Source organism: Indicator indicator, chromosome 2 (assembly GCF_027791375.1).
Source record: "Indicator indicator isolate 239-I01 chromosome 2, UM_Iind_1.1, whole genome shotgun sequence".
Taxonomy (NCBI): domain Eukaryota; kingdom Metazoa; phylum Chordata; class Aves; order Piciformes; family Indicatoridae; genus Indicator; species Indicator indicator.
Window position 1 is genome coordinate 47,517,623 of NC_072011.1, and position 26,192 is coordinate 47,543,814.

At 42.0% G+C, this 26,192-nt stretch overlaps 1 protein-coding gene across 1 annotated transcript in view; it reads left to right on the forward strand.

Moving 5' to 3' along the window:
- The first annotated feature begins 7,243 nt into the window (after positions 1-7,243).
- LRPPRC (leucine rich pentatricopeptide repeat containing) overlaps positions 7,244-26,192 on the forward strand; it is a 99,138-nt gene continuing 80,189 nt past the window's right edge. Inside the window, exons 1-2 of the mRNA XM_054397067.1 lie at positions 7,244-7,254; positions 24,219-24,424. Coding sequence (XP_054253042.1) covers positions 7,244-7,254; positions 24,219-24,424 — 217 coding nt within the window. The remainder of the gene's footprint in view (positions 7,255-24,218; positions 24,425-26,192) is intronic.

Here is a 26,192-nt window from a genome sequence, read left to right on the forward strand (position 1 = left end):
GAAATATGTATCTTTATAAAATCTGAGAAGTATTAAAAGGTTCAGCAGAAAAATGCGAGGGTTTGCAATGGCAATCTTGGGTTTTAAGTTGATCCTACTTTATCTTCTCAGAACAAAATGGAAGTGAGATATTAGCAGTGTACAAAAACCTCAGCAAGTGTGAATTTAGAGTTCTTTGCTGTCACAAAAGAATATCTGTATATAGCTATGTCTATACCTAGATTTACATGTAAACATGCAGAGAGCCACATTCATCATTGTCTTTTACCGTCTGGAGAGTCATCTCTTTCAGAGGTTCTATTGCTTCGGGCTCAGTTGCATCCCTTGAGGCAAAGGCTTAAGCCATCACCTTCAGTCAGGTTTGGAGAACAAGCCATAGGGAAAAATCACTTTCTGGTTTCTTTGTCATACTACCTGAAGATGTATTAAGAATGCATATTCTTCACAGCAGAATCCCTTAAGTCTGAAACCTAAGGTTATCCTTATCCAGACATCAGAAATAAAGCCTGTATTTTTATTAACAATACAAATATGTATCTCACTATCTTCTCAATTCCAAGGCCTACCTTCTTCCAAAATCTCAGGTAAACGCCCCAAATTATTCTCTCCATGGCAAACCTTCCTGGTAGTCCACCCCAAGATAAATGCTGGGAGCTACAGTGCTTCTCCCTACTGCATGAACATAGACCACGTACCTCACTGGATTATGACCTTGGTGGGAGGATGAGCGTTCCCATCTTACTGCCCTACTGCCATTTGCAGAACTGCCTCAAGGCAAGGCAATGTTAATGTAGGGAATGGGAAAGAACAGGCAAAACTATCAGGATGTTAGGAGCAAGAGGTCTCCCCTACACACCACAAGAATTTTTTGTGCCCACCTTAAAAGCTTCTGCCACGAAAGCTCTAGAAATGAGCTCCACCTTTCCAAAAGGTATTTTGATGTCTCAATCAAACAGCTCAAGCCAGTAGAGGGCACCTCTGAGACCCCTGAAGGAACCATGGAAGTCACCTAGACCCACCACAGCCTGCAAGCACAGATCACGTTTCGCTTTTTCTAAGGTTTACATTTCATTAACCTCTTATATGAGATAAATGAAATTAGCTGTGATTCCTGTTATCATCTTCCCCTCTGACACACTTGCAACCACATCCAAACTGCCTAAAGGCAACACTCCTAGGCCAACACTCATCCTCCTGCGCATGTCCTCTTTTTTCTGCTGTTGCAAAGGCATTTTGACAAAACTGGGAACATTCACTCCAAAAGTTTTTACTGCTCAGATTCTGCTGATGCATTTGCAGTTAAATTTTAACTTTGGATTTCCAGATTTTCCAAAGTGAAGCTATGGCATAAGCTACTTTTTAAAGCTGTTTTGTACATACAGGGTTTTATTTGAAAGACAGGCAAGTGAGCAAAGAAAGCTCTAATTACTGCATGCTGTCTTCAGTCATCCTTGGGAAATTTAGAAAATCACACTTCGATTAGGCTTTAAAAAATATTAAGATGTTTTTATGATAAATGTTCAATGAAATTAGCAGAAACCTTATCAGAATTTCTAAGTTCCAAGAGAAGTAGTATGCAAAGGCCACCTGAAATAACCAGAACCATTCTGGGGACTTCAAGTGGATCAGAAGAGTTTGGTCAGAGTTCTTGTTTTAAAATCCTCCCACTCTCCAGGACAGCCAGGCCATTGCCAAACTGCCCACCAGCAACAGCCCCAACCTAATGCCAATTCCTCAGACTATGCCAGGCAATGTCTTGCACAGGGTGAAAACACAAAGAACAGGAATTCAAGAATAGAGAGACAGCTCCAGGGCCCCAGAACATAACCTGGCACTAATCGATTATCATCCCTAGGGATAGTCTCTTGGGAATTATTAACAATATGAATAAATGCTCTAGGGCAGGAGAATCAGGCCAAGAATCTCGGAGGATGTGGTATGTTTAGAGAAAGGATAAGTCAGCAGAGGATTTCTTTTGGTTGTCTGAAGCTTTCTCTTAATTTCTTTCGTTGGTGAGACAGACAAACCTATTTCTTAGCTACCACAGATGACACCATCATATGGTGCTAATTTTCATATACAAACATCAGTACGTTTTCTGTATTAATAATATATGAATATTTCTAATATACAACTTGTTTTCTTCATCCAAAGAACTAAGTCTTATCCAAACATTGTTTCAATTTACTGATTAAATTTTTTTTCAGATCTTGATGTGATCTAGACACATCCATTCAGAGAACTTCAGTGAATACAATTTCCTGTCTATGGTTTCAGCTATAGCACATTTTAAATTAATCCCTCAAGATCTCCTTTTCTTTTCACATTAAGCACATAGCTGTTTATCACTAAAGCATAATAATATCTACAACCTCTCACACAACAGTGAAAAGACCATTCCTCTTTGAGCAGCTCATAATTTCAGATTCTGACTGAATTGTAAAACCTTTGCACTTTTGTTGTCCTTTGGAGGAATTCCTGATCAGCATCTATCACATTGTTCTCCTTCTAAACACTTCTTAAAACCGTTCTTTACTGATTCAGTAGCAATGAAGTCTCTGCAACAAGAACCTGCAATTTATTATGCTGGTGATTGTCCTATTGTTACTCTCTCAGTCATTAGTTTTATCATTTCTGGTCCTTACTGTAAGCATTGAAGATGTTCTTAAATTGTGTTATTATAGTGAGCTTCCAGGAGCACTACTTCATAGTGAAGATTAGTAAGCGCATAACTAAGCCAGCCCAATAATGAGCAAGTATGCTACCAGGTTTGTACTCGAGTTAAAAAAAATAAGTAATCATGGCCTTCCTCATGAAGACTGAATGCTGTATTCCACGAAATATCGTTAATGCTGTGATACAGCAGAAGCCCTGATGAGCAGCAACATTTTGAATACTGTTCTACTAGCTGCACCTTATGGCTTGACCATGAGAAGGGCTGAATATTTTTATAAACCATCAAAAAAAAAAAAAAAAGGGCCTTCCAAGAGCCTTCTCAAGATTTTCCAAGTACAGTATTATCAGGAATGTCTGACTAATAGATTTGATAAAAATCAGCCTGCCCCAGAATGATTTACGATCTATGGCAAACATAAGTACATGATTTTTGCATGAAAACATGCACTTAACTTTTTAAAGTAACTATCCAAGTTAATACTTCATAATTGTGCCATATGACCCACCTTAACTTGCATGCCAAAATCCAATGTTAGTAAATACAAGCAAACTCAGAGATTTACAGTGAAAAAGTTTTTTATTATAGTTCGTCCATCTGCCCCTCACTCTCGACTCGTTCGCAGAAGGAAGCAGGGTATGACATTTCAGAGGCCTCTGTAGCCATGTAAAGGCTGATCGCAGCGTCACGAATGGCTTTCTCAGCCCAACTGTGTAAGAACTGCTTTCTGGGAGCAACACGGATGACCCATTAAGACGGAGTTTTCCTTACTCTCAATAAGAGGAAGCTGAGGGATTTCTTCGTATTGGCACGCTACCTTGCGTGTTGTTAGCAGTGTACAAAGTCACGCACAGCGAATGGCATCTCCATCCCACCTCAACCACCGAGAGCAGAAGCCCCCGGGTACCTCCCTTCTCCCTCCGGGCCGTCGCCTTCATTGTCACCCCGGGGCCACAGAACGCCGGGAGCCCCCGGGCCGCGCACATCCCGTCGCCCGCGTCCCTGCCTTCTGCAGGCAAGGACCAGCCACCCACTCGCAAGACCCTCGCGGGACAGCCATCACCTAGTGCAGAGCTGCACGGACGGCGCGCACACCAGAGACCCACTCCCAGGAGAGCCTGCTGGGAATAGCTGCTACTTCTACCTGTTCCCTGCCGCCTACGAGAAACACGCCAAACCCACGCTTTCCTCCGCTCCCGGCTAACAGCACTCTTGCAACCGCCTTCCGCTGGAAGCAATCCCAGATTGGCTACCGATCCACCCAATCAGAGATTGGGTCTGCATCGTCGCCTTTGCGTGGAATGTCGCATCAATGGCACAATGTGGGAGTTAGAAGCAAGCTGGTACTTAAGAGGGCCCCTTCCGAGAGCAGAACCGACAGCGTCCCCCCGTGAAGAATGGCTCCTTCCGTCACGTGATCCGATGAAGGCGGAGCGCCGGCGCCTAGCGCCCCTTTGCCCCCTGGGGCGCCTGCGCAGTAGCGTGGCTTTCGGCTCACGTGCTCCTTCGCGTCCGGCGCGTGTGGCGGTCATGGCTGCGCTGCTGAGCTCCGCCGGGCGTCTGCGGGCGCTATGCCCACGCCTCCTCCCCCTTCTCCGCCCGCCTGCGGCCGCGATCGCCCGCCCGCTGCCGCCCGCCAGGTAAGACCTTAGGCTGCGGGGCTGCGGACAGGCCGATGAGGCGGCGCGGGGCGCGGTGGGGCTGGCAGAGGCGGCAGTCCTCTTGTCCAAGGGCATTTCCAGCTGGGCCATTTCGTGCGCACGGGGCCGTAGCCCCGCAGTCGTTAGCCCCTGTTGCGCCAACCTTCGGGCCTGCAGGCGGAGCCCTGAGGCCCGGCCTGGCCCAGCGGCTTCCCGCCGCCTGTGTGCGGTAGGGTTACCTCGGGGTCAAAGGGCGCGGACGAGCCCAGTTTCTCTCTGTCTGGGTCGGCGAGGGTGAACTTGTCACTTCCGCAGCGGTATCTTCTTTGGGCTCAAACACAAGCAGGGTGCGTGCCTCTGTGAAGAGCAAAAAGGCTCAGGCCTGCGGAGGATACTGTCAGAGTGGGACAGGCTGTGAGTCAAGGAAAAGGGGAGAGACCAGGCAGAGATGAGCAGTAGTTGAGCGTGGGTGGCGTCACAGTTGGTATCTCGGCTTCTTCATCTGCAGGTCAGACTCCGCTGGGTTTGTTATCACGAGAAAGGAATACCGTTAATTCCTTTCCTGTGATTCCCTATCTTCTGTCACATAGGTGGGGTGGAAAGCTCACGCCACCTATGTGCATCCCAATCGTTGTTTTAACCACTAGCACGTAGGTGGTGCACTGCAGGAAGTTCACATGCACAGCTCATTCCTTAATACGAGTACATCTTATTTTAATGAAAAAGAAATTACTTTTGGAGGAGCTAAGCTTTCTCTGTGGTAGTGATCCACTGCAGCTCCACATTTGAGATACTTGGTTTCGTCACATGCTTGGATGTAGAAGTGCACAAGGCTTAGCCCTGAATACTTGAGCAAACATATCAGAATCGATGCTTATACAAAACACACAGTATTACAGGTTGTGGAAGTGTTTTTGGTTTGTTGGGTTTTTAATGCACTTTTTGAAAAAGAGCTCGCAAAGATGATGTTAGCATTCTGGTATATAGGCAGACTATATATAGCTTGTTACTTCCATAACTTTTTTCTTAATTACCTGTCTTAAGAAGGCAGCACCTTGTACAGATGATAACTTTGTCAGATCTATTTTGTGTTACACATAGTGAGTAGGCTGTTACAACTACATAAAGATGAGGGCAAGTTTTTTTTAACTCTGAAATTTACTTAATTGTCAGCTAGTTCTCAGAATGCTTGTGAATGTGACAAAGGTTTGTTTATGACTTCTGAGTCTCAATGAGATGAGATTTTTTGTTGTCTGCCATGCTCAATTTTTAAAAGAGGGAGATAGGAATAGATCAAGATGCTTAAGTTCAATGTATTTCAAATGGCTTGCTGTAATTACAATACAGTTGTTAGCTAAAAATTGTGTAAAAATAATTACTTATAAATAATTTGTAAATTTAAGTGCCTAGCTAAATGGATGTTTGCATCCGTTTTCTCTAAGGGTATGTCCATTTTCTGTTTTTTTTTTTCCATTGCATAGTGAAGAGCCAGTGTGAGAAGAGGATATGATGCTCCTGGTGTGTGGAATTTTCACCTTACAAAATATTCAGATAGCAGCTAATATTGCCATTAGCTCTGAATATGGGAACACAGCATTATTATCTGAAAAAAAGTATTCACATGTAGCTTTAGTTAACATTGATGAGTACTTTTATTAAATGACGAAAGAATGGTAGAGACAAATTTTGGCATGACATTTTAGTATATAAAAATATTAAACATACAGATTAAGTCTTGTGAGCTGACATAACAACATAGTGCTGCTAAAGGGAGAAACCTCTGTCTTATCTTGCCTGTGCCTTGTTACAGTCGTGGTGGTTCCTCTGAGTCAATGTTGACTTAGTTCCTGGTAGAAAACCAGAGTAGTTTTCTGCCTTTGTAGATAAATATGTTCAGCAGAGGACTCAGTGAGTTTCCAGAACTGATTTGGGAGACAGGGATAGAAACAGAAGGGAATCAGAGAATGATAGGGAAGTCTCACTAGTGAAATACTGAAGTCATTGCTACTTGCATTAGCTTTAGTGCTTATCAATCCTATTGCAAGCTGATTTTGTTTGGATGCCTGACCAAGGTCTTATCTAAAAAAGAATAGTTTTCTGCTGGTTTCAGTGGTTCATAGATTGATAGAATGGTTTAGATTGGAAGGGACCTTAAAGATCATCTAGTTCCAAGCCCCCTGCCAGGGGCAGGGAAACCTTCCAGTAGACAAGGTCACTCAAGGACCTTGTACTTGGCCCTGTTGAACTTCATGAGGTTGACTTGGGCCCACCTCTCAAGCCAGTCCAAGTCCATCTCGGATGGCATCCCTTCCCTCCAGTGTGCCAGCCAGACCACACAGCTTGGTATCATCTGCAGACTTGATGATGGTGCACTCAATCCCACTGTCCATATTGCTGACAAAGATGTTAAAACAGCACTGGTCATAGTACAGACCCCTGAAGGACACCACTTGTTACTGGTCCCCATTTGGGCATTAAGCTGTCGACTGCAACTCTCTGAGTGTGGCTATCTAGCCAATTCCTTGTGCAGCAAGTGGTCCACTGTTCAAATGGGTGGAACCTTTTCCAATTTGGTGACCAGGATGTTGTGCAGGAGAGTGTCAAATGCTTTACACAAGTCCCAGTAGATGGCATGAATTGCTCTTCCCTTATCCACTGATGCTGTAACTGTCACAGAAAGCTACCAAGTTTGTCAGGCGTGATTTGCCTTTGGTGAAGCCATATTGGTTACCATCAATCACCTCTTTGTTTTCTGTATGCCTTAGCAAAGTCCTCAGGAAGATCTGCTCCATGATCTTGCCAGACACAGAGGTGAGACTAGCTGGTTTATAATTTCTGGGGTCTTTCTTTTTTTCCCTTTTTGAAGATGGTGGTTATATATTTCCCCTTTTCTAGCCAGCTGGGACTTCACCAGACTGCCATGACCGACATGGTTGAACTGTAAGAGATTGTTAAACGCCAAAGTTGGTGTGATGGATGCGGTACCAGTTGCTAACAGAGCTGCAAGTTTAGTTAGCTGAAAATCAGGAATAATTTTTTCTGTTTTGTAGTAATTGAGCTGATTGTAGTTTTTCTCAACTGGCAGCTCAATTTCCTAAATGAGTTTGTTGTGAGGAGTTACATTCACCAAAATTTGTGTATGACTTCTTGAAGGACTAACTGCTTCTTTTCTTTTCATTTCTGGAAAGAAATTGAGAAGTGCTTTATGTGATAATAATTTGACTTTTGACAGCTGGGGTTTGTTTTTTTGACTGTGTTTTTTTTCTTCAGAAATGATGCTTTTTTCTTGCACTATATTATGCTCTTTTATAATTTTTCAAGTATAAATGGGATCATATATAGGATATCATGCTGAAACCCCAGGGTAGGTTTAGTTAACTATGTGATCTTTGAGGTCCCTTCCAAACCCAAACTATTCTGTGTGAGGGGTAGGGAATAGGAAAGAGCTGTGGTATTGATCTAAACTGTGACTTACTGAGAATGAGCAGCAAACCTAAATTTGTGCATTCTTTCTTTCCAGTAATGTAATTACTAAATAATTTTTCACCCAGAATCTTTGTCTTATTGCCACTTTACTGTTTGTGTTTAGGTATCCAATCACAGAAGTGATGCTCTAGGACCAAAGTATAAAGCAAATGTAACATTTATGAACTGCAATGGCACATATAACCATGTGATCTCATGTGATTTTTTTTTTTTTTTTTTTTTTTACCTGAAGTAACTATTAATTGTTGGGGGTTTTTCTACCTTAGCCTTAATTTCTGGAAATGGGCCACTCTTGAAGAACTAGATTGACATATGGACAACTTTTTGACTTGATCTTCAGGTCTCGAGATGGTATTTTCAGAGTGGAATGCAGTCTGCTGCAGTAAATTTCAGAGAATGCTGATGAAATTCTAATTTGAATAGTGGGGGGAAAAAACTCCACAGGTTTAAGGGTGAATAAGTATCAAGGAGTAATCTTACTGGGGAAATGACTATTTTACATGTGCTTGGTATGGTTGCTTTTAGCATTGGACATAATACAGTTAGTTCAGAGGCAGATTTGCAAGTTTCTTTGCAATAGTGGTTGCAGAAAAACTGCATATTTGTTATCTTTTTCAGAGATTCATAACAGCAACTGTTCACTTCCAATAAGAGATTTTATGGAAGAATTGTACTGCTCTAAAGTTTAATTTAAACATCTTCCCAAAATGGGTTAGGACAGGAGATGGATATCTCTCACTGCATTGGATGGTTGAGAAGCATTTCATAGCAAATTGGATCTAAAGCAAATTATTGTTTCCCTCTACTGTGCGATGTGAATTCTATTTTCCTTCTACTGTGCAGTGCATCTCTACTATGTGATGTGAAATGTACTGAGCTGTATGTTATTCCTCTCATGCTGTGCAATTAGAAGAAGGTGACAGACCGTTGCAACAAACTTCAGGTCTACAACAGCAAACTTCAGCACTGTGCTAATTTATGTAGTACAGATTATTTGCTGGATCTTTTTGCCGAAAAGAATGCTGTAACAAGCCTCTCAAGAGATGAACGTTTAGAAAATATTTTGAATTAATAGCAGAATTTCTTTTAGGGACTTTATTCTGCATATTGTAGGTGATTGTGTTATAGTTTGATGTTATATCATGCTGCCATAGGGAAGTTAGGGTTGGGAGGAAGGGTATTGCTCCATTCTTCTCATATTGACCACCCTCTGTTGATGGCCAATTTGTCCTGCTCTAAATCAGGGTGTTCCTTGGACCTGGTTTAATTTGCTTGAAGATAAAGAAAGCGCTTTCTGATAAATGGAAATTTTTTATTGGTTCAATTAAGGATCCAAGGAACTCTAGAAGGGTGGGACCGTGAGCAAAAGGAGAAGAGAGGAACCCTGTGTGGTGACTGTTCTTAATACTGAATAATTGAAGCTGCATTACTGAACTGTACTTCAGGATGTGTGAGTGCTGGGCTACTCATCCTATAGCTAACACCCTATCTGTCCTGAGAAAAGGAGAACATTTAGGCTTCTTAGGCACAGATCATGAAGACATAGCTGGTGGAAAAAATCAAGTGAAATCTCTGCATGCAGGTCTTGAAAAATATCTTTGGCTTTGCTCTCACTTTTACAGTGTGAGATTCTTACCTGTGAGTTTAAATGTAGATTTTCAGGACTGCAGAAAAAAGAGCATCTCCCAAAACAATATACTGAGATGTAGAGAAACCTGCTTTTAGCAGGATCTGTGTTCTGTTCAGAATGATTCCTGATGGGGTTAGTAAGAGTATGCCATATGCAATGGTTTTCAAGTTGTCACAGAATCACAGAAATGTTCAGGTTGGAAAACACTCTTGGGATCACGAAGTCCAGCCGATAACCCTACTCTACAAGGTTCACCCCTAAACCATATCCCCAAGAATCACATCCAAATGACCTTTAAATACATCCAGGGTTGGTGACTCAATCATCTCCCCATGCTCGACCACTCCTTCCATGAAAAAATTTTTCCTGATATCCAGTCTAAACCTACTCAGTTGCAGCTTGAGGCTGTTCCCGCTTGTTCTATCACTAATTACCTGGGAGAAGAGACCAGCACCAGCCTCTCCACAATGTCCTTTCAGGTAGTTGTAGACAGCAATGAGGTCTGAGCCTCCTCTTTCTCAAACTAAACTAAACAATCCCAGCTGTTTCAGTTGCTCTTCATAAGATTTATTCGCCAGGCCCTTCACACCAGTTTCGGTGCCTTCCTCTGCACTTGCTCCAGCACCTCAACATCCCTCTTGTATGGAGGTGCCCAAAACTGAACACTGTACTCGAGATGTGGCCTCACCAGAGCTGAGTACAAGAGGACAATCACCTCCCTACTCCCCCTGGACACAGCATTTCTAATACAATGTAAAGACTTGGTGAGATGGGAGTAATAATGCACTTTTAAAGGATCTTGCTTCAGATACAGAGGTGGTGTAAGCCATAAATTAAAAAAATCAAACAAGTTGCCTTTGGCAATTCATCATCCTACTCAGCAATCCATTATCTGTGGACAAAACTGTAGAAGAGAATGTGTTGTTATATGGCATGCATCTGTCCCAGAGGAGGAAAAGGATTTTAGGGCAGAAGTTAGCAGGGCTCATTGATAGGGCTTTAAACTAGATCAAAAGGGGGAATGGGTTGCTAGTCTCATGCTTGCCTGTGAAAAACATTGGGGCAGCTCACCAAAGGCAGAGGGATGGAGTGCCAGCAAGGGCTCTCAACTTGTTGCCCTGAGGCAGGCCAAGGACTAAGCACTGGGACACCCCAATGGAATCAAGGGGGAGTCACCTAAGAGGGTGACAAGGCCAGCCCAGCTGAAGTGCCTCTATGCAAATGCACACAGCTTGGGCAACAAACAGGATGAATTAAGGACCACTGTGCTGCTAAGATGCTATGATATAGTGGCTATTACTGAAACTTGGTGGAATGATTCCCATCACTGGAATGTAGGGATAGACAGACACAAGCTCTTTAGGAAGGACAGGCAGGGGAGGAGGGGAGGAGATGTTGCTCTCTGTATCAGGGAGCAGCTGGAATCAGTGGAGCTCCACCAGGGACAGGAAGATGAGCTGGTTGAGAGCATATGGGTGAAGATTAAAGGGAAGACAGGGGAAGGAGATGTTACTGTAGGGGTCTGCTCCAGGCCACCTGACCAGCAGAACCAAGCAGATGAGGCCCTCCACAGGCAAATAGAAGTGGCTTTGCATTCACAAGCCCTGGTCCTCATGGGGGATTTCAACCACCCTGACATCTGCTGGAGGGAGAGCACAGCTAGGTACCAGCATTCCAGGATGTTCCTGGAATGCATAGATGACAACTTCCTCCTCCAAATGGTAGAGGAAGCAAGGAGAAAAGGTGCTATGGACCTTGTTCTCACCAATAGAGAAGGGCCGGTGACCAATGTGAGGCTCAGGGATAACCTTGGCTGCAGTGACCATGAAGCAATAGAATTTAAGATCCTAAGGGCAACTACGAGGATGTATCCTAAGCTTACAATCCTGAACTTTAGGCATGCAGATTTTGATCACTTCAGGGATCTGCTGGCCAAAGGATCACCTTCTCCGTGTCCTGGAGCAAAGTATACTCACAGAGAGGAAAGCAGGAAAGAATGCTAGGAGACCTGCCTGGATGAGCAAGGAGTTCCTGGACACGCTGTCACACAAAAAGAAACTCTACAAGGAGTGGAAGAAAGGACAGCTGAAATGGGAGGCATATAAGGAAACTATCCAAGCAGCAAGAGACCTGGTTAGAAAAGCTAAAGCTCAGTTAGAATTAAATCTAGCCAGGGAGATAAGGGGAACAGTAAGCATTTCTATAGGTATATTAATGGTAAAAAGAAGAGTAGGGAAGGTGTGGGCCCCCTCAGAAAGGAAACAGGGAAGCTGGTGACAAGTGACATGGAGAAGGCCAAGGTTCTCAATGACTTCTTTACCTCAGTCTTCACTGGCAAGGGCTCCAGCCACACTCCCAGAATAAAAGAAGAGAATGGCAGGGACCGGAAGAAGGAACTGCCCATTGTGAGTGAAGATCAGGTTCATGACCATCTGAGGAACCTGAAAGTGTTCAGGTCCATGGGACCCGATGAGATGCTGAGGGAACTGGCAGATGAGGTTGCTAAACCGCTCTCTATTATATTCCAAAAGTCATGGCAGTCCGGGAAGGTCCCCTCTGGAAGAGGAGAAACATAACTCCCATTTTCAAAAAGGGAAAGACGGATGACCCAGGGAACTATGGACCAGAAAGTCTCACCTCTGTGCCTGGTAATATCACAAAGCAGATCCTGCTGGAGGCACTGCTGAGACAGAAGAATAATGAAGAAGTGATTGGGTACAATCAGCACGGCTTCACCAAGGGCAAATCCTGCCTGACAAACCTGGTGGCCTTCTGTGACAAGGTCACAACATCAATCGATGAAGGCCAAGCAACTGACATCATTTACCTGGACCTGAGCAAAGCCTTTGACACTGTCCTGCACAACCCCCTGGCCTCCAAGCAGGTAAAGTCTGGGTTTGATGGATGGACCATTCAGTGGATAAAGAAGTGGCTGGATGGCTGCACCCAAAGAGTGGCTGTCAATGGATCCATGTCCAAGTGGAGGCCAGTGACAAGCGGAGTCCCTCAGGGATCAGTCCTGGGACCAGTCTTGTTTAACATCTTTGTTGGTGACATGGATAAGCCAATCATATCCTGGGCTGCATCAAGAGAAGCATAGCCAGCAGGTCGAGGGGGGTGATTCTCCCCCTCTACTCCGCTCTGGTGTGACCCCACCTGGAGTACTGCATCCAGTTCTGGAGCCCCTCTTACAAGAAAGATCTGGACATGCTGGAACGTGTCCAGAGAAGGGCCACGAGGATGATCAGAGGGCTGGAGCACCTCTCCTATGAGGACAGACTGAAAGAGTTGGGGCTGTTCAGTCTGGAGAAGAGAAGGTTCTGAGGAGACCTTCTTGTGGCTTTCCAGTATCTGAAGGGGGCGTACAAGAAAGCTGGGGAGGGACTTTTTATGGTGTCAGGTAATGACAGGACTAAAGGGAATGGAGCAAAAACAGAAATTAGTAGATTCAGATTGGGTGTTAGGAAGAAGTTTTTCACCTTGAGGGTGGTGAGACACTGGCACAGGTTGCCCACGGAGGTGATAGAGGCCCCATCCCTGGAGGTTTTTAAAGCCAGGCTGGATGTGGCACTGGGCAACCTGCTCTAGTGTGAGGTGTCCCTGCCCTTGGCAGAGGGGTTGGAACAGGATGATCCTTGAGGTCCCTTCCAACTCTAACAATTCTATGATTAGCAAAATGATAGAGTTAATGTGCTTTAAAACGGAAGTGACATGAAGTAGATTTGCTTTTCGTAATACTGAAGCAATACTTTGTTCTAGTATAGATTCACAAGCTTTACTGTTGTTCAGTTGTGTTTTATTGACCTAAAATATGTAGAGACTTAGTAAGAAACAGCACAAAAGCAAAGTTTTTCTGCTTTGCTTCTTGCAAATGATTTAGGCAGAAGGTTGAGGCAGAAACTTGAGGTTTCTCAGTCTATCTGAAAAAAACCATAACATTTGCTCCCTTGTAGGATCCCTCTTTCACTGAAACAAGGGTACACTGGCATGAATGTTTTGGTCCTTTTTTGAAGGTGACCATAGCTAATTCAGGAGAACTAGACCCCTTGACTAGGGTGTCCCCCATTCAGCAGTCATGTAAATCTTGCTGAGTGTTCAGAAGTGGTACATTTAGTCTTCTACTTAGTAAATTTAACTTGTACTAAGTCTGTACTGCTTTTATGTCAGGAATGAATTTCAGCTCTTAAGTTTACCGTTGTTCAACTTTGAGCATGGCTTGTATTTTGAAAACTATTTCATATAGTATGAAATACTTAGTACCAAAAAAGCATGGCAACTACCTTAGTGTGGCTTCAACAAAGGGAAGCAAATATCCCTCCGATGGCTTTTGTGGGGTTTGGTTTGGTTTGGTTTGGGTTTATTTGTAATGTTGGAGTTGGTCAAGGTCTACAGAAAGTAAACTTTCTCCTGCTGCCAGAGAGAGCAGTGGAGCTACTTACTTTTCAAGTTTTGGGAAAGAGGGACAGTTTTTACTTAGGCTGGTGTGTAAGATGTGTTCCAGCAGGAAAGTTAAAGGCACTGCTCTGGAAATACAGAAAATGTGTAAGTATGTTGGAACTGTACTGAGATACTCACTAAACTCTCCAACTACTTTCCCAAATGTTCTAAGCTAAATTAGAGGTGAAAAGTTACTGCTAAATAGGGATTGGTTGTGTGTTGGGATTACAAGAGTACAATGGGTTAATCTTTCCTGTGTAAACAAGGTCTATATTTTTAATCCTCACAGTTGCAGAGAGAAAGCTGAAAATGGTGTGAAGCTACAATTATGTAAAGGCTTGGGAAAGCTACTTCTGGTCTTTTGATTGTGGGTGTAGAAGAGAGGTCACTATAGGGCTTCATATATCCTTTTGAGCAGCTCTGGGTAGGCACAAAGTTCTGGAGTGTAGTAAACAGGACATGTTGGCAAAGAATGAGGTTGCTAATTCAGACAGATCTGAATTTTATCGTTCAGCTTCATGTGCTTCCAAATGTAGAATTTCACCTGGAGAAAATCTTAATATGCTGTTTAAAGGTAATTGATGAAAAATACTTGGCACTTGTTACAGCCGTTAGAGAAGTATGCATTTTTTGGTGTAGCACAGCATTTAATTCTAAATAAAATTAATTAGAATAAATGAAAAAATATGGTTAAAGTATAAGAGTGTATAATCCAACATTTAGCGCTGAGGATTGATCAGAAATACCAAGGTTATGCATTATAGTTTTTGAGAGTTTTTTGGGGGGTTTTTTTTGGGTGGTATTTTTGTTCAGGTTTTGGGGTGGTTTTTTGTTTGTTTTCATTTTGTCTGTTTGTTGTGGGTTATTTTTCCTCCTAATACTACTTTACAAGCTTCCAAATGAGGAAGTTTAACTGTCCAAGTATTCTGTTCTAATATTTCATTACAGCTATATATTACACCAGTTAAATGTTACCAGTGTGATGCCTGATGGTTTAGGTACAGTTGCTTCTCAGCTTGGAGAGTAGGATGGAATAGATGAGTACAGACTCATCTGTGGATGGGTTTTTTTTCTGACTAAACAGATGATAAGCAGAATAATTCTGTGTTTTACCTATGTGACATTTGTAAAAACTTAAAGAATTTAAGTTTCCTCTTTTGCTCCATGATGTTTCATGTATATCAGTGGCTCATTTTCAGTACATTTTTGGTTGTACTGTTATCTAGCCTACTGTATACCATCTTATATTTCCATGTTTGTTTGCCTTTTTTTTTTTTTTTTTTGTCGAAGACATACAGCTTTCTTTGGTCTGTATTGAATTTCCTTTTTGTTGATTCCAGACTGTTGCATCTAGTAATGAGGATAATTCCGAAGGCTGGGGCTCTTCTTAGAGTTTGCTGCCCCTATGGTGTCATACACAAATTGTCTAATTTTATAACTGTTCTCTCAGCCAAATTGGTAATGAGATTATTGAATGGACATGGGTTGTACCAGTCCTGTCCCAGTTGGGTCAAGCGATAGCTCAGTTTAGAATCCCACAAAATACATGCCTGATTTTGCAACAAACCCTGATCAGCACATTTTATTTTTTTTTTTTTTTAAACAACTACTGCACCCATATTTTTGTAACTAGAAGTACATTGTATCTCCTTGTTTTGCCTGTTATTTTGTCACATACATTATCCTGTCAGGTACAAAGTTGTATATCAGTCTGTATTTTTTAGTGATTATAATTGTCTGTTTTCTGAAAACTTCCATGAATTTTTGAAGGTAATTCCAAAGCACTGGAGATTGAGTAAGGTCCATTAATGTCTCTTAAATATAACATATCTTAAAGTTTCCAGGATTTACTTAGCTTGTTCTTTTCTGCTCTCACCGAAGTAGTACAGTTGCAGTTAACATTGTTTGAAAGCTAAACGGTTTATGATCTGTAATTTTTTCCATTTTAAGAAGTACATGTGTTTTCTAAAATAATCTTTATTATATTTAAAAAGCTTGCTGCAGTTTTGTTACTTCCTGACTGCAGACATGGCCTTCTTGATTTTTAACTTTGCCTTTTCTTTTTTTATTCCTCTTAATTGAGTACTTTTTCAACTTTTAAAAATTAAAGAATCACACAAAGTTGTTGAAGATGCCTGATACATTAATAACTGCTTCATTTTGTGAGCTACTTTTTCTGTGTCATAGGGAGGTTTGTGCCATTAGTATCAATTTTCAGTAAGTATGTAATCTGTTATGTCCTTCTGTTCTTCAGTTGATTGCCTGAAATAAATCTTAGTGAGCTCTTAGGAAATGGGGGGGGGGGGGGGGGGGGGAGGGAGGGGAGAGTTCTAAGTTTTATGTCCTTAGGTGATTTGTAGCACAAAGAACCAAATTTTAGACACCAGATACCTGCAACTTCATCCAGCTTTTGAAGCCACAGTCATTTTTAACAGACATTTGCTATGACATTGGCTTAGTATTACACAGTGTCTTAAATCATGCTAAAAGTGTACACCTGAGTCTTGATGCTAGACATATTTCAGATTGGTAATGATAATTTAGGTGGAGGGCAGTGGAAGCTTGAGTTTCTCAGGTTGTTCTGTACTCTTATAATGTTCTTCCCTGTTTGAAGCTGGAGCTTAGACTCTAATGTTGCCATTTCATAAAATCCCTTTAAGCAGTGTAAATTCACAGAAATGCCAGTACCAAATTTGATAATATCTGGGGTGTGTGTGGGGGGTTGTAAATAGAATTACCCACTTCTGCTTATCTTTCAGAAGGTTAAGTGAGTGGATAAAAATAATACTTCATGTAAGAGTATAATGCTTTACAGTGTGCAACTGTAACAACTGGTAAAATATAATATTATAAACTTAAGTTTTAAACAGCATCATCCTGAATGCGAAGCTCTGGAACTTTAAAATGTTTGATGGCTTTCTTAAAACAGATTGGCATTTAAGCTAAGAAATGTAGGTATAAGTTTGTGGTTACACGCACGTATGCTCTGTGGTATAAAATCTAAATCAGGAACTTGTAAAATACTTAAAAACAACAGAAAAACAGCAGGTTGTAATAGAAAAAGACATTATAATCCGAAGTACTGAAATTTTGTTCACTTGTACTTTGATATTGGAAATCAAAGTATGAATTTCTGTATTACAAAGGCTTGCTTCCAGAGCATTTTTTTGAACCTGGCTTGAAGTAGTCTGAAAAGCTTTCAAGTAGCTTTTTTTAATGAGTGGGTAATAACTTTTTTATTTTCTTATCTGTATCTTTAAGACAAAAGAAAGAATTTGCAATCTTTATGCTTTCATAGTTGAACATTACTATTTATGTGTTATTAAAGAGTTTAAGTTGTGGACATCTCATTTAGTTATTGCACCCAATAGGACTTTGGATTTAGTATCTTAATTGTTTTTCTTGACCTGCCACTGGATTTTACTCTAGTTAGCCTAAGGATTTCTGGTTTATGGAAAGTACCTGGTCTGGTTATATGATGAGGGAGAAGGAGAAGAGGAAAAGGAATGAAAGGATCAGGAAAAATGGCACCCACAAAAATACTTTTAAGTGAGAGATGGCATTACTATAAGAAAGTGTTTCCAAGTGACCATCTGAGTAGCTGCTTACTGCCAGAAGTGGTGTTTCTGGGTTTTTTTTGTTGTTTCCCACCCCCCCACCCCCCCCAGTTCCTCTGGTTTTAGCCACCTATTTTTACTCCATATTTTGTGTTTCATTCTGGTGGGTTTTGTACGTCCAGGAGATGTTTCTATTCTAACTTCTTGGAGTAGTAATTTTTTTTTTTTTTTTTTTTTTTTTGTAAAAGTGGCTGAATTGATATTGTGCTAGGTTAGTGAGTTAAGCTCACAGAGGGATCTGAATATAATGCTAGCTATCCCAAAGGAATGACTGGGAAGGAGGTAGAACTGAGACTGAAGGAGATGATAATGATATCTCCTTTTTTTTTTTTTTTTTTTTTTTCCCTGCTACTTCAGGTCTTTTTTCCTTGTCCTTTCCTTAGTCAAATAAAATGCAGATAATTTGCTGGATAATTCTTCAGGAGGAAACTTGAGGAGATTGAGCAGTGTAAAATTTGCCTTCATGAAACAGATCATGCCAGATAGTAGTGATGTTCCTCATTGTTAAAGGATTATATTTTTTTCAATGCCTTCCAAGGCCAAACACCTACTAAACTCTGTTCACAGCTCCATTACAGAAGAGATTCTGTTTCAGACTGGTTTTATTTAAAGAAATTAACTCCCAGAACTTTTGGCCTGCTTAGTTGTCAAATCAAGATTTCAAGCAGCAAGGAAGAAGGTCTTTCGGCTACTTCCTGTTCACAAGAAGCAACCAGATGGTAAATCACCAGTCTTGTTTTTCCCACTACACTGATAGGCACCACTCCCGTGCTACTGGAACAGTGGCAGGTCCCAGTTAACTGGAAGTTAGCAAGTGTGATGCACATCACACACTTTTTATTTTTGGTGCCCAACGTGGGGCTCGATTGTGATTTATTTCTGCTTAGATTAGGAAGCAAATGAAGGCTGACTTGTCACCTACCACCAATGCTGGGGCTCCCATATCAAAACACCTGGCTAGCCAAGACAAAAAAAAAAAAAGTGTGTTGGTGTGAGCTGAAATTCCCCCCCCACCAACAATAACCAGGCTAGCTCAGTCTGGAAGCAAATGAAAAGCTGTATTTACAAGCAGAGTCTAAAATCTACAATGAAATGCAATGAATATGTACAAATATACAAAATTCACAACATTCACAAATATATACAATCAACAGAAAAGCACAACCGATCTCCCTTTGCTTCCCCCCAAGGGGACCCTCCCAAAGGGGCCTCTCTCTCTCCCAGGAGCTTCCCCCCAGACCCCCCTGGACAGAGAAGCAGAGTTTAGTTAAGCAGAAAGTTGTTAACTTAGCTGCCAAGGTCAGTAGTGTTATCTTCAGCCAGAAGAGAAGAAGAAACAGCAGCCAGACAGCCCAGCAACTGCCCCCACTGCAGAACGCAGAATGTGCAGAGTGCCTACTTTGTTTTGGGTAATAGTTCTTAAACATTTCTATCTATCCAATGGAAGTGTTTAGAACAATCGTTATTTTGCTTTCTTACACCCAATAGTGACTTATTGACACTCTTTCACTTTCTCTGTTCTGAATTTTGCAAGGAAAAATTAAAAAGACAGTTTCAAACCACCACAGAGGATCTGAAGAAGTATAGGCCTGTCAGTCTGACCTCAGTGTGGAAGAATACTATGGAGCAGATCATCTTGTGTGCTGTCACATGGCATGTACAGGACGACCAGATGATCAGTCCTAGTCAGCATGGGTTTGTGAAAGGCAGATCCTGCTTGAACTAACCTGATTTTCTATGACAGGGTGGTAGTGGATAGGGAAGAAGCTGTGAATGTTGTCTACTTGGAATTTAGTAAAACCTTTGATACCATGTCCCTGTTAGAAGGTAGAAGGGCTCTGCAGAGGGACCTTGACAGGCTGGACAGATGGGCAGAGTCCAACAGGATGGCATTCAACAAGTCCAAGTGCCGGGTGCTGCACTTTGGCCACAACAACCCCATGCAGAGCTACAGGCTGGGGTCAGAGTGGCTGGAGAGCAGCCAGGTGGAAAGGGACCTGGGGGTACTGGTCGACAGGCGCCTGAACATGAGCCAGCAGTGTGCCCAGGTGGCCAAGAGAGCCAATGGCATCCTGGCCTGCATCAGGAATAGTGTGGCCAGCAGGAGCAGGGAGGTCATTGTACCCCTGTACACAGCACAGGTTAGGCCATACCTTGAGTACTGTGTCCAGTTCTGGGCCCCTCAGTTTAGGAAAGATGTTGAATTGCTGGAGCATGTCCAGAGAAGGGCAACGAGGCTGGTGAGAGGCCTTGAGCACAAGCCCTATGAGGAGAGGCTGAGGGAGCTGGGACTGTTTAGCCTGGAGAAGAGAAGGCTCAGGGGAGACCTCATTGCTGTCTACAACTACCTGAAGGGAGGTTGTAGCCAGGAGGGGTTTGGTCTCTTCTCCCAGGCAACCAGCACCAGAACAAGAGGACACAGTCTCAAGCTGCGCCAGGGGAAGTTTAGGCTGGAGGTGAGGAGAAAGTTCTTCACAGAGAGAGTGGTTGGCCATTGGAATGTGCTGCCCAGGGAGGTGGTGGAGTCACCATCCCTGGAGGTGTTCAAGGGGGGATTGGATGTGGCACTTGGTGCCATGGTTTAGATAGGCATGAGGTGTAGGGTGACAGGTTGGACTCGATGATCCTTGAGGTCTCTTCCAACCTTCTTGATTCTTGATTTCCATCCTATCCTTCTGGAGAAACTTTGGATTAAGTAACAAGCAATAGGACAAGAAGTTGGCTCAAGTTGTGCCAGTTGAGGTTGAGTTTGCACATAAGGAAAAATTTCTTCACTGAAAGGTTTGTAAAGCACTGGATAAGGCTGTCCAGGGAAGTGGTAGAGTCACCATCTCTGGAGCTGATGTGCTGCTTAGTGCCTTGGCAGTTATAGATTAGTGGTTGGACTTTTCTGAGCTAAACAGTTCTGTGTTTCTGTGAATGCCAGCATTCCTCACTTTTAGGCTGACATTTCAACAAAATGTGCAGCTATTACTGCATAGGACTCCTGAAGCATCTGTAACAGCAGTGCAGCAACTGCTTTTTGTGAAATAGTTTAGAGATGAACTAGCAAGGTGAACTAGAAATATGGGTACAGCTGCAGGCCTATGATCTTGTCACAATTTCAGAGATGTGGTGGGACAGCTCGCACGACTGGAATGTAGTTATGGAAGACTGTGTACTTTCCAGGAAGGACAGATTGACAAAACAAGGTGGTGGAGTTGCTCTGTATGTGAATAAGCAACTAGAATGCATTGAGCTTAACCCAGGGAAAGATGATAAAAGCGTTGAAAGCTTATGGGTAAGAGTGAAGGGACATGCAAACATGTGTGATATGGTTGTGGATGTTTACTACAGACCACTGAACCAGGAAGAAGCTGTTGATAAGGCCTTCTACAGGCAGCTGGAAGTAGCCTCAAGATCAGGTGCCCTGGTGCCACTTGCATAGCCTCAAAATCAAGTACCACCCTGATATATTAGTTGGAAAGATCTCACAGCCAAGCATAAACAGTCCAAAAGGTTCCTGCAGTGCGCTGGTGACAACTTCATCCTGCAGGTATTTGACAAACAAGGAGGATGCAGTGCTGGACCTGGTATTAACGAACAAAGAAGGACTGGTTGTGGATGTTAAGGTTGTGGGGTAATTCTGGCTGTAGTGACCATGACATGTTAGAGTTTAATATCAACAGACAAAGAAGCAGGGTGATATGTAAAATTTCAACCCTGGACTTTAAGAGGGATAACTTTGCCTTCTTCAAGACTCTACTTAGAGATATGCAGTGGGCTGAGGCTCTAGAGGGAAGGGGGCCCAAGATAGCTGTTTAATATTCAAACGTTATCTCCTCCAAGCTCTAGAAAAATGTATTCCCTTAGGAAAAAAAAATCAAGTAAGGGATGCAAAAAACTTGCATGGGTAAGTAAGGAGCTGTTAAAAACCTCAGAAAAAGGAGGTTTACAGTATTTGGAAAAAAGGTCTGGTCAGTTGGGAGGATTATAGAAAAATAGACCAGAAAATGTAGAGATACAACAAGGAAAGCCAAGGCTCTCTTGGAACTGAGTCTTGCCAGCACAGTGAAAGAGAGCAAGAGTTTTTTTTCAAATACATCAGTGATAAAGAGCAGGCAAAAGGTAGGCCCACTACTGAATGATACGGGAGATACAATAACTGATGATGCAGAGACAGCAGAATTGCTGAATGCTTTCTTTGCCTCCTAAGACCAGCCCTTAGTCTCTGGAAGCAATGGAACAGAACTGGAGGGAAGAGGACACTCCATTGGTCATTTGGGGCTGGGTTAGAGATCTCTTATACCAGCTGAAGACACACAAATCCATGGGCCCCTATTGAGTGCAACCATGAGTACTTGGAGAGCTGGCTGATGCTGTTGCTGAACCTCTCTCCATTGTATTTGAAAAGTCATGGAGAACAGGAGAGGTGCCTGATGACTGGAAGAAAGCAAATATCACTTCAAAAAAGGCAAGAAGGAGGACCCAGACAACTATAGACCAGTCAGCCTCACCTTCATCCCTGGAAAGTTGATGGAGCAGCTCATCCTGGAGGTCATCTCCAACCACATGGAAGACAAGACAGTTATCAGGAGTAGCCAACATGGATTCACCAAGGGGAGATCCTGCCTGACTAATCTGATAGCCTTCTATGAAACCATAACCAAATGGGTAGGTGAGGGAAGAGAGTGGGTGTCACATACCTTGATTTCAATAAGACTTTTGATACTGTGTCCCATAATATCCTCATAGAAAAGCTCAGGAAATGTGGCATAGAGGGTTGGTCCATGGGGTGGATTGAAAACTGGCTCCACAACAGAGTTCAGAGAGTTGTCATCAGTGGCACAGAATCAACATGGAATCCTGTGGCCAGTGGTGTCCCCCAGGAATCAGTACTGGGTCCAGTTTTGTTCAGTATCTTTATCAACAACCTGGATGGGAGGATTGAGAGTACCCTCAGCAAGTTTGCTGATGATACAAAACTGTGGGGGTGTGTCTCATACCCCATCAGGCTGTGCAGTGAGATCTGGACAGGCTGGAGAGCTGGGTGCAGGCAAACCTCATGAAGTTCGATAAGGACAAATGCAAGGCCCTGCACCTGGGGAGGAGTAACAACAGGCACCACTACAGGCAGCTCCATGGAGAAAGACTTGGGAGTCTTAGTGGACAGCAAGTTCTCCATGACAATGTGCCCTTGTAGCCAAGAGAGCCAATGGTATCTTGGGGTGCATCAAGAAAAGTGTGTCCAGCAGGTCTAGGGAAATTCTTCTACTCTTCTACTCTACCCTGTTGAGACCACACCTGGAATACTGCATCCAGTTTTGGGCTTCCCAGTTCAAGGAGACAGAGACCTGCTGGAGAGAATCCAACAGAGAGCAACAAGGATAATTAGGGGACTTGAGCATCTCCACTATGAAGAGAGACTGAGAGCGCTGGGGCTGTTCAGTCTTGAGAAGAGAAGACTGAGAGGAGATCTCATCAATGTGTATAAATATCTGAGGGGTGTCAGGTGGAGGGGATCAACCTCTTTTCAGTGGTGTGCACTAAGACGACAAACAATGGGTACAAGCTTGAACATAGATGATTTCACCTCAACATGAGGAGAAACTTCTTTACAGTGAGGGTGATGGAGCACTGGAACAGCTGCCCAGAGAGGTTGTGGAGCCTCCTTCTCTGGAGGCTTTCAAAACCCACCTGGATGCACTCCTGTGTGGACTACCCTAAGTGATCCTGCTTTGGCAAGGCGGTTGGACCCGATGATCTCTGGAGGTCCCTTCCAGCCCCTAATGTACCGTGATACTGTGACCCCTACAAAACTTTAGCTCAGAAGCTGTTTTGAGAGGCAGAGATGAGGGAGGGCAATTTCAGAAGTGGCTGAATTGACTTTTTACCATGCACCACGTATGGCTTTTGGAGGAGGATAGTCTGGTTTATTTTATGCAGTCGTTAAGGACAATTGAGAGCAGACTTCCAAAAATGCTTGTGTCTAATGATAATTTTTTTTTCATCAACTTGTTATTAAAAAAAACCCCAGGCAAACTCTTACTGTTTTGCTAGAAATAACACTTATTGTTTTTTTGTTACCATTCTTTATTTTGAGAAAATAAATATGTAAACACATCTGAAGCTGATATTTGGGCTGCATCATAGGATGGCTGCTTCATGCCCATTAGTGTAAATTCTGCAGAATGGGGAATTATGTCGTTTTTTTAAGTGTTGAAAACATGTGCCTCTGCATTAGTTTGTGTGTTTTAATTGAAAAGAAAGGTAGCATGTGCTACCTTGATTTGCTGTGTTCTGGGAGAGATTGCCAGGATTGTTCTTAAGGTGATTATTCAAATATGTGTGAGTTCTTGTGAGAAGCTGCAATGGGTCAATAGGCTTTTACAGCACTTGGATGACTTCAAAAATTGGGTTGTTCTTGGAGGGTTTTTTGGGATTGGTTGGTTGGTTAGTTTTGGCGGGGGGGGGGGAGATTTGTTGGTTTTGTTGCTTTGGTTTTGTGGATTTCTTTTTAATAGTACTTGAACCATTTAATTCATGAGGTGAATCTAACTGAAAATCTCAGTGAAACAGTTGGTGCTGCAAGACAATGTACTTGACTATATCTTTTAAAGTAGAAAGACACTGAAATGTATTCATTTGTTTGTATCAATGTGGAATGTTTTAGAGAAATTGCCATGTTGTGTGACCAGTGGGGTTATGAAGTGATTCACAGAAATTTAATCAATATTTGTTTGTTTTTATTTAAGCAGAAACCAAATGCACCAAATAAGGTTCCTTACAGTTGCACCTCAACAGGAGGGAAGTGTTAAAGAAGAAGCAATTTCAGAAATTCAAACCAGGCGGCCCTGGCAGTTTGACTGGGCTTTAACTAAGCTGGATAACTCTGTCAGAAAAACGGGCCGCATCCCTAAAACCCTTCTACTAAAAATCTTCCATGAAGTATGTAAAACAGGTAAGTTGCTTCCAGCTGAAACAAATTAAAAGCTAAATTTACAGCTGCAATATAACAGTTTATTAAACCAAGGAAATCAGTTGAAAGAGTTCTCATTTATGTTTTGTATTTGTATTTTCTCTGCTGCATATTTTGATGAACAGACTTTAAATGCTTTAGAGATGTTATTCTTCTGTGAATGCACACGTTTACATTTTTCTTTCTGTCTTTAGAAATTTATAAGTCTTGTGAAAATTAAGTACAAGTTCCTTTGAAGAAATATTATCATATTGCCTTGCTTATTGTGGATTTTTTTATTGCGTAATATTACACCATATATACATATATATGTATACAGTAACATCATGTTACTGTATTCTGCACTCTGAAGAGGGATCTTATCTGTCTGGCTTACACAGTATATCTTTAAAATGTCTAATACACAGTGCTGTCCATAAGAGGTTATTTTTTTAAAGTAGAACTATAAAGGGAGATGTGGAAGTAATCCCCAAGTTACCACATTGCCAGGTAGCTGTGGTTATTCAGATCAGGAAAGTTTGTTTTTTAATAATCCAAAAGTAAAGAGACAAGGCATTGTTCGTTCTGTTCATTTAATACCCCTTTGGCTAAAAATAGCTATACTGTATTAATGTTTTGCAAATCAGGTACAAGAATTGATGAGGTTTGGTAGCAGTTAGTATGAGTCAGCAGAGATATTTTTCTAAATAAACTCACTAAGTACTACTGCCAGTATATATTGATGGTATTGTGTAGTATTACACTTTAGTTTTAAACTTTGCTGTGTATTGTTCTGGACTGTTAATGGCTTGTATACCTAGGATTACCCTTTTTGTTTTGTGGCTTTGTCTTTAAAAGCTCAGTCTTCAATTTGTACTCTTTGTGTTCAACTTCTTAGTTTTTGCTTGTGATGTACTTTCTGATCTTGACTGCTTTGTCTTTTTTCAGGTATAAACTTATAATTTGCAAGTGTGGGCTGGCAAGAATTAAATGTCTCTAAGCTTATCTGCAAATCATAGTTCTTTGTGATCTTTGAGTGACACACTTTTTAGGAAGTCATATTAAAAAGATTAATTGCTTACAGAGGTTTTCTTTGTGTAAGCATATTGGAAAAAAAAGCTAAGAACTTTGCAGGAGATTTAGCTAATGTGCAATTGATATAAATGACAAATATTTCCATATGAAATAATATATATATAAAACTAATTTGGCGAAGTGTGAGAATTTTTTTTTCTTAACACAAACGCACTCAAATGTTATTGTTCTGCTGTTTCTAGTTATGACACAAAAAATGCCCAAAGAAGGTGTTTGCTCTAGATCCCATCCTGCATCTTTCCATACTTATGCTACCAACCCTTCTTCTGTTTCTGTTTCATTGTGAAACTGGAGATGTGTTGATGTTTTTATTGCATGAACTAACTGTATGCAGGGTTTTAAAAGTTAGTTAGGTATGACTTACCACTACATTATGTCTTCAGAAGTTAACATTCCCATTTGCAGTTAAGTACCTGATCCCTCAATGTTTTAGCTTGCATTTCTTTTCTCACAATTAACTATTATTTCCCACTGCTGCCCGTGTTTCTTCCATCGGAGCTTACACTGTATAAACAACTTTTCTTCTGTAGTTTGCACTCTTGAAACATAGTTTTCAGGAGTTACATGGTGTCTTAGATTTGCTGGCCCTTTTTGGTACCTGCAGATGCAATTCTGGACAGCATATATAACTTTCTGTTGCAGAGGGGATTTTTACTTCCCCGCCATTATTTTTATA